General features: G+C 30.9%; 1 protein-coding gene across 1 annotated transcript; it reads right to left on the bottom strand.

Annotated features, from left to right (window-relative positions):
* Positions 1 to 4,040: 4,040 nt before the first annotated feature.
* Positions 4,041 to 4,971, bottom strand: LOC145937265 (putative salivary secreted peptide). The gene has a single exon (XM_083040208.1). The coding sequence runs from the start codon at positions 4,894 to 4,896 to the stop codon at positions 4,495 to 4,497; it is 402 nt and encodes a 133-aa protein (XP_082896334.1). The 5' UTR covers positions 4,897 to 4,971; the 3' UTR covers positions 4,041 to 4,494.
* Positions 4,972 to 10,101: the final 5,130 nt, after the last annotated feature.

Genomic DNA, 10,101 nt, shown 5'->3' with positions numbered 1-10,101 from the left:
ACGGTTGATTGATGTGTTACTGTTACGAGGAAAGTAAAATTATATTTCCCTGACACTATATAAAGTCGTCAAATTAATAATTTGCACCGAAATATGATTAAGTACGATTAGACGTTACGTTAAGGAATCCACCATCAAAGGGTATTAGTCAATCGCGCTTCCTATATAAGCAGACAGAGATCACTCAGCCGATGTGTAGTTCATACCGGTTAACGAGCTGACCGCATAGGACACCTACGGTTGATCCACATGCCGACCCTGCTGACGTTCGGATCTCTGATCTTGCATTTGTGGCCAATCAGCAGCTTTGATATCAAAGGACTTAGAACCGACAGAATGGCAAACTAAATGCGAGACGCGAAATGCCAGTATAATTATCTAAGATCTAAGCATAATTGCTCGCTTCTTATATTCCTATCAATATGCTTTCGACGGATAATATTAACACACAATTGTCGCGGAATTAATCACAATATTAACGAAATATATATATATCTGAAGCGTGCTTGCAGTGTCATATTTCTGTAACGTAATAATTAATTGAAAATTGCATGAACATTCGTAAAACTTCACGATGAAAATAATAATTACGATACTCATAGCAGAAATCCATAATAATTCAAGTTGTATGCTACATAACAATGCGTTTCACGAAGGAAGGAGCGTATGGCTTGTCAGCGGAATGCATTTAACTCTGACACGCACAGCGCTTTAAACTCATCAGCTTTTACATGGGATTTCAAATGACTCGCAGAAGGTTTCAAACGAAAAACGCAAGTCAGTTGGTCAATCCATTAGAACCATTTCGTTCGAGAGTTGCTGCGTAACGCTTGCGATTCGACTGACTTGCATTACACATGCATTGCCTCAAGAAACATATGCCGCCGACTTATGACATTCCTTCTTTTCCTTTTACTGAAATCCATCGCTCGTTGTCTTAAAATGTAATATTCAATTACGTATATTACGAGCTGGAAAAAGAACATAAGCGTACATATATCTTACAAGGAGAAAAGCTATATCATTATAATATCATAGTTTTATTAGCACACACACGCACACATGCATTTTACCTAGATGCACGTGGCATAAGCCTGTTATCGCATTAAATTTCTTTGCATTCTGCTTTTAATTTTTAACCGTGGGCTCGCACACTTTTTCGAAAAACGCGTTTTACCGCAGCCCTTTGTTGTCGCGTGTATAGCAACACTCAGTCAGTTTGTACGGATTCCAAGAGCCCAACCGCTGCTGGGATGCTTTGTTTGACGACTGCAGAATCTAAAGCGCGCGAGTCATAACACTACGGCGTTTCGTTTAAAATTGCCCGATAATGGCCGCTGCGGTTTCGGATTGACGTGCGGCTCTTTTGTAACCATGCTCATGCAAACACGCTTTCATTCGTTCTCGCTCGGTCCCTGTCATCGGGTTGTCCATCCAATCCTGGTTTTCGTACACGTGTTCGTCACAGTCGCGCAACTTTATAAGCAATAACCGAACGCGCGCGCGACAACTTTACGGGATGCAGTTCTTACGCCCTTGCATCACGACCCGTTGCCAGATGCGGTTAACTATGTTTTTTTTATATGCATTCGCATTTTACGAGGCACGAGCTCTCCTTATCACGGCCACGCACTCGTACACATAACGCGCAGGGCAGAAAAATTAAATGTAATTTCACAAGCCACACACGAGCAACTTGCAAAGCTGCGACGTTTATCATCGATTATACGATAATCCTGGTTCGAATTAAGTCTAACATTGTAGACTGTATTTTTCTGAATCTTATCCTATGTAGAATTTTATTCGAAAATATATAAATGAAGATCCATACTCAACATGCTTTAATAAAAACGATATGCAAAGCGGAGCTTTAAATAATTTTAACGTTTACCTAAGCCGAATTTCACAACGTAGCTACATAATAGTACTTCTCTAAAAAAAAAGACATTTCAAGTTTTAATTTATATAAAGAGAATTAAGAACGAGATAAACGTGTATCTCTACTTGTGTATCTCGAAATAATGTACACGACGATAACTCGATCGACATCGCGACAAAAGAGGATGGCAGCAATACTTGAAGAGAAGCTCTAGAGTCGTCGATCGACAAGTGTGCGCGTACTTTGCATGTACGTCAAAGAGTAAATATAGCGTTCGTTTATAAGTCGTTCCTATTTTTATGTTATTACAACGGAAATAATGCCTACTTGCCTTATGTACCATCCCATATGTCGCGATTCCCAGGACAATCCGATTTTATACTCTCGAGTAGCCAGATATAGAATCTTAGACCTCGTTTTTTCATCAGAACAGTTGCGACATAACGCTAATGTAGACCTACGTGCCATGTTTAGAATTCTAAATACTGATTCGCGCTAGAAAAAAATTCAAAGTGTTGTGACGCTTTTCTAAGCTAGCTATAGATTCGTAGACTGTTTGTATTACTTTGTATTATATAAATAGACGCGTCAATCTTAACACGAATGTATTAAGCTATATCGTTCACGATTACGAGCCAACAAATTTTATTTCTTTTTAATTGACAATAAAAAAGCGACCCTATTTACGCAGGTAAAAATATCAAGCATTGCTTAAAGAAGATTATAACTATCTTCTGATACGCGTTTATACAATGTATGTACACACACGTGTATCTTAACATGTACAAAGTATAAACATACTTATCATTGTTTTCATAATAACGTTACAATCGTTAAACACCTGACTACTGTTTGCATATATGACAGCAACCGTCTTTATCTACTCGTGAAAACCATTTCAACTTATTATAAAAAGTGTGATTTTTTTTACAAAAATTCATGCAATTTTTCATATAAAATACGCAGATAAATAATTTCTATAAAACATTTTTCTTTATAATAGAGCAACGTAGTTTTCCATAAACGAAATTGCTCGAATGTTACGCTTATAATCTTGTCCCGACCTCAATTTTCACATATAAAAATTGCACATGCGTCTGTCTAGTCCACAAATATAATCCCTTCGCATCCTGTCTTCGTTCGTGACAGAACTAGGACAGCGTGACGGTACTCGGCGCGGTAGTGTGCTCTATACGTTTCGAAGTAGCTGATAACTTCGCTTATACATCGGAAACAGAGGATCGTCGAGAGGATGGCTCGCATCGCGCCACCGATCAGCGTAACCATCCTCTCTTCCCAGGCCATTAAAATCTATTAAAATCTAATCAATGAAGAGCCGCGAATTACGCCATCTCCTTTCCGTGCATAGTTTTCAGAAACGGAAACTATGGACAAACTAGATATTCCGACGTCGCGAGCAACGCGCGGACTGGGGAAACACAGGGAGGATAGAATAAGTAGGTTAACGAAATGGTCGTTCGCAAGCTTGAAATACCGCCACCAATTTCCAGTGGTCCTCAACTCGATTCGAAGTTCCTCCACTCCTGGGATATCCCCGTGTTAGAATGCGCCACGAAGCGACAACAATTTTCCAGTCGGTTGTCCCTACTTCGTGCCGCTATGCATGCATGCGCAAAACGTACTTTGTACGTAAGCCTCGGAAATAGAAGATGTTCCTCCCCGCATCTCCGTATTTCTCTTCCTCCTCACCCTGCCCAATCCCGCATCGCATGGTTCTTCTTCGGAGACGATCCCCCCGAATCTCCAGTAACGGAGATTCCATCTCGAGGAAGCGGAAAGGAGGAAAAAAAGGGGAAATTATCGAGTCTCGAGGAGAAGAACGGGCGGATGCTTGATTAGAACGACATTCCGGATGCTCATACAAGAAAGACATTCCGCAAGTAGATTCTTCGCGGTCCGTTTTTATTCCGGATCGCTGTCGCGTTTCGTTTCGCAACTCTAATTGCATTATTATCGACACTTCTTCTAGATTTTTTTCTTAACGCTCGCATTGTCACACTTATTCATTATATCTTGTATCGAGAATATCATTGATAATGGCGAGAATAATAGAGAGTAATTGGAGACGCGTAATAAAGGTAAATTTTCCAGTGTATTTTCTCGACAAACAGAAAGAGAATGAAATTGTTATAATTTCAAGTTAAAGATTACTTTATGAAAGATAAATTTTATTGCTACATGACATTTTTTTGTTTACATTACATATATTATTATTTGTCACAAAAATAACATATGCATATTATAATACATACAATTTTTTGAGAAACTCTCTCTATAAGTCTAAGTATTTATATTCAAAGAAAACATACAATTGCATCAATTACGCTGATATTTATTGGTGTATTTATTGAATATAAAATGTCAAACGACTGAGAGACTGAAGAAGAAAATGAATAACAAAGAATATGAAAGACATTATTAGCGGCAATAACAGTGATCAGAGTGTTATAAGAATAAATAATTCAGGATGTGAAGTTGACAAACATAGTAGCCTTTATAATTATTTTACTTCTCTATCCTGTATGGATGCGTGTGTGTGCGATCGTGTTCAAGAATCGTCATACCGATTATAATTTTAGCTGTTTCCACTAAGATTAACGTGCGTAAGCTTCCACGATGTGGTTGATGCCGTGACCTCTCTGACTCTTGAATCTAAGGGTAACATTGCTAAAGCCGGGTCCACCTTTAAGGAGACTGGCAGAAGCACCGTTGCCGTTTGTCTTCTGATCAAGCGATTGGACTAAAGTAATGCGTTCCCATGACGAGACATTGAAGGTCCTCTCGAGAGTGACGACTTTCATCCAGGAAGAGTCCTTGACGATATTCAGCCTGACTACAAGTCTGTCACCGGGCACTCTGTAGCCGACAACCAGATGATTTGATTTGTTGGTAGCGTTGGCATACTGATCGATGGCAGCATCAGTGGGGACGGTGTTAATAGCCAAAAAAACGGCGACCAGAAAAGCCAGACCGATTGTGTACTTTTGTGCCGACATGTTGGCTTATTCCGCACTCGAAAACCGCGTGATACTACTGCAGGCTACTCGAGTTCTGTCGACACAACGGGCGACCGGCGCTTAAATACACGCAATCGCTTATCGCTTATCGCTTATCGCTTATCGCCAAATTTATCAGAATTACATCGTTGATGTATCACCTTGTTCTGGAAAGATACATTCTAAAGGTTATTTTAGTCAATAAGATCACGTCATAATACACATATGAGTGTATGCTCTATTAAAAATAAATTTTAAGAATACAATTTTTTTAAAATATATTGTATAATTTCAATATTATATACATATAATATCAGTAATTTTATATTATTTTACCTGTAAAGAGAAAAAATTTTTAAGAGACTTAATAATTACAAAAATAAAATTAATTTAATTTATTGTTTTATTTTAAAATATTTAGAAAATATTGACATAGATATATAGATCGATATTTTCAGTGCATAACTGAGTTCTTTTAATTAGATCTATAATATATACGCTTGAGATATTACAAACATTATTTACGTGCACATACGCACATTTCTATTCTGGTGTGTGATTCATTGGGTAGATTACGCACAAGTGTTTCCCCAGTATACCAAATCAATATTTTTATCGGTTAAATATTATGAAACCTTTTTCAGAATCATATCTCAATTATCTTATTGTGTCTTCACACAATTAATACCATTCACGGTATACAAGATTTTTATTTGAAATTGATATCTTTTTATATATAGATACGGATAATAATTATTATTTTTAATGGAAAATCGTTATACAAGATATTCGATATAGATTTTATAACGAGAAACTCTATAATACACGATTATTTATACTTTAATGTAATAATCGTGTAATGTATATATTATACCTATCGCATACATATACATTCACATATCTCATTGTCAGAATAAATTTTCAATGAACGGATAATAGTCATATATTTAAAAACCTGCACAGTATTTAAACTTATTATTGTGTTAAAATATATATTTTACATATATTAAACATATATACATATATACAGGGTGTCCGGTAATAGTCGCATCAACCGTCGTGTGCAGATTCCTGGGATCATTTGGAGACGATTTTTCCTCAGCGAAAATGTCGAGGGAGGTCATTATTTTTTGCATGTTTTCAATTTTTGCCATCATGTATCTTTGTAACTAAGCCTTAAATTAAAATTCTATTAAAGTAAACTCTACCTAAAATTAACTGAAGAATGTGAATTTATTATTATTTTATTTCCACAAGGCTTAGTTTGCGAAAAACCCTTTATTTTCAATCGCTTATAACTCGAAAATTATTGGTGTCTCGACATTTTTGCTGAGGAAAAATCGTCTCCAAATGATCCCAGGAATCTGCACACGACGGTTGATGCGGCTATTACCGGACACCCTGTATATATATATATAGTTAAAAATATATAATTAAAAAATGCTTTAATAAAGATATGTTAACATTTAAAGACAATAATTACAACCAGTGCAGAAAGAATCAATTTTTGTGTTTTTAAATCGCGATACGAATATATGTAAAATATAAATACACGCATTACATATAATTACGTGCATTGTGAATTGTAATGTTTATCAGTATTAATAATCTCACGTTGACGCGGATTTACATTTCATGTTTTATTAAACTAGAACAACATAAGCGCGCGCTACGCGCGCGCCATTCTTCGATTTTATATAAAAAGAATGATATTTTTATATAAAGTTTGTTTAAACTTGATTAATATTTTTTGACAGAAATCAGTTGACTAAAGCGTTAATTTGTTAATTAAATTTTAAAATAATAGTATGTAATAAAAATTATAAAGTAATAATATGTTTTAAATAAAATGTTATAGTACTTTAAACTCGATTAATATTTTTTCACAGAAATCAGTTAATAACTGTCAAAAGATATTAATCGAGTTTAAACATACTATAACATTTTATTTAAAACATTATTTTATAATTTTTATTACTAATTATTCTTTTAAAATTTAATTAACAAATTAACATTTTAATCAGCTAATTTCTATCAAAAAATACTAATAAATCGTTAATTTGCTAATTAAATTTTAAAATAATAGGTTATAAAAATTTAAATGGAAATATGTTGTAAATAATATGTTATAATGCCTTATCTGCGATTAATATTTTTTGATAGAAAGCACCTGATAACTGTCAAAAATATTAATCGAGTTTAAGGAAAATTATAACATATTATTTAAAACATATTATTTTAATTTTTATAACACATTCTTATTTTAAAATTTAATTAGCAAACAAATTAACGCTTTAATCAGCTGATTTCTGTCAAAAAATACTAATAAAGCGTTAATTAAATTTTAAAATAATATTATGACATAAAAAGTAAAATAATGATATGTTATAAATAAAATGTTATAGTACTTTTTAAACTCGATTAATATTTTTGACAGTTATATCAGCTGATTTCTGTATCATTCTTTTTAACATAAAATTGAAGAATAACGCGCGCTTGTGTTGTTCTAGTCCTTTTCTAAAAAAAAACATGTTAAATCGATTCCTGCAATTATTGTTGACAATCATCGCGAGGATCAGCAGTTTGACAGTTTATCCAAAATTAAATTAAATTAAATAATAATATATGTTTTAATATTTTAAATTGGATTAATATTTTTGACAGTTATGAGCTGCTTTTTTCAAAAAATATTAATCGCGGACAAATAAGTTTATATTAAAAGAATATATTATAACATACTCGTATAATATTATTTACATATCTACAACATATTATTATAATTAAAATTATAATATTTTGTAAGTAATAAACACAGAGGATTTTATCTTAAAATTTACCCTGAAAATCATGGTAATCGTGGGACAATATGATATGGAAAGAATTTTATGAGAATTTCTCTGATTAATATTTATCACAATAATAATATCTATTACAATAAAATATTAAATATGTTTGATTAATTTTACTATGCAGTTTAGTAAGAAATAATCCCAGCTCATTTGCTTTAATAATATAATTTTTTAAATATGCCACATATATGTAATATGAGATATTTAAATAATCGAGCTGGAGTTAATTTTTTAATCCAAATACATATATTCTTGCCCAAATAAGTTGTTAAAACTATGTTTATGCATATATATGAATATGTATGTACATTTATGATTATGCATATATATGAATATGTATGTACATTTATGTTTATGCATATATATGAATATGTATGTACATTTATGTTTATGCATATATATGAATATGTATGTACATTTATGTTTATGCATATATATGAATATGTATGTACATTTATGATTATGCATATATATGAATATGTATGTACATTTATGTTTATGCATATATATGAATATGTATGTACATTTATGTTTATGCATATATATGAATATGTATGTACATTTATGATTATGCATATATATGAATATGTATGTACATTTATGATTATGCATATATATGAATATGTATGTACATTTATGATTATGCATATATATGAATATGTATGTACATTTATGTTTATGCATATATATGAATATGTATGTACATTTATGTTTATGCATATATATGAATATGTATGTACATTTATGTTTATGCATATATATGAATATGTATGTACATTTATGTTTATGCATATATATGAATATGTATGTACATTTATGTTTATGCATATATATGAATATGTATGTACATTTATGTTTATGCATATATATGAATATGTATGTACATTTATGTTTATGCATATATATGAATATGTATGTACATTTATGTTTATGCATATATATGAATATGTATGTACATTTATGTTTATGCATATATATGAATATGTATGTACATTTATGATTATGCATATATATGAATATGTATGTACATTTATGATTATGCATATATATGAATATGTATGTACATTTATGTTTATGCATATATATGAATATGTATGTACATTTATGATTATGCATATATATGAATATGTATGTACATTTATGATTATGCATATATATGAATATGTATGTACATTTATGATTATGCATATATATGAATATGTATGTACATTTATGATTATGCATATATATGAATATGTATGTACATTTATGTTTATGCATATATATGAATATGTATGTACATTTATGTTTATGCATATATATGAATATGTATGTACATTTATGTTTATGCATATATATGAATATGTATGTACATTTATGTTTATGCATATATATGAATATGTATGTACATTTATGTTTATGCATATATATGAATATGTATGTACATTTATGTTTATGCATATATATGAATATGTATGTACATTTATGTTTATGCATATATATGAATATGTATGTACATTTATGTTTATGCATATATATGAATATGTATGTACATTTATGTTTATGCATATATATGAATATGTATGTACATTTATGTTTATGCATATATATGAATATGTATGTACATTTATGTTTATGCATATATATGAATATGTATATACATTTATGATTATGCATATATATGAATATGTATGTACATTTATGTTTATGCATATATATGAATATGTATGTACATTTATGTTTATGCATATATATGAATATGTATGTACATTTATGTTTATGCATATGTATGAATATGTATGTACATTTATGTTTATGCATATATATGAATATGTATGTACATTTATGTTTATGCATATATATGAATATGTATGTACATTTATGTTTATGCATATATATGAATATGTATGTACATTTATGATTATTGAAACTATTGGAATAATCCCAGCTCATTTGCTTTAATAACATAATTTTTTAAATATGACACATAGGTAATATGAGATTTTTAAATAATCGAGCTGGAGTTAATTTTTTAATCTAAATACATATGTTCTTGCCCAAATAAAAATATGCTATAAAAATTAAAATAATAATGTTATAAATAATATGTTATAATACTTCAAACTCGAATAATATTTTTTGACAGAAATCAGCTGATAAATGTCAAAAAGTTTTAATCGAGATAGTACTTTAAACTCGATTAATATTTTTTGACAATTATCAGCTGATTTCTGTATAATTCTTTTTAACATAAATAAATTTGAGGAATAGTGCGCGCGTTGCGCGAGCTTATGTGGTTCTAGGCCTTTTTTAAAAAAGGCATGTCAAGTCAATTCTCGCAAGTTTATATATATATATATATAATCTGTACTGTGAA

This window comes from Prenolepis imparis, unplaced genomic scaffold (assembly GCF_030444845.1).
Source record: "Prenolepis imparis isolate NDT839.2.m4 unplaced genomic scaffold, iyPreImpa1.0 SCAF_6, whole genome shotgun sequence".
In the NCBI taxonomy this organism is placed as follows: domain Eukaryota; kingdom Metazoa; phylum Arthropoda; class Insecta; order Hymenoptera; family Formicidae; genus Prenolepis; species Prenolepis imparis.
This window is presented reverse-complemented; position numbering and strand designations above follow the sequence as displayed.

Coding starts and splice junctions, on each gene's coding strand:
- LOC145937265 (XM_083040208.1), bottom strand. CDS start 4,896: ATGTCGGCACAAAAGTACACAATCGGTCTGGCTTTTCTGGTCGCCGTT.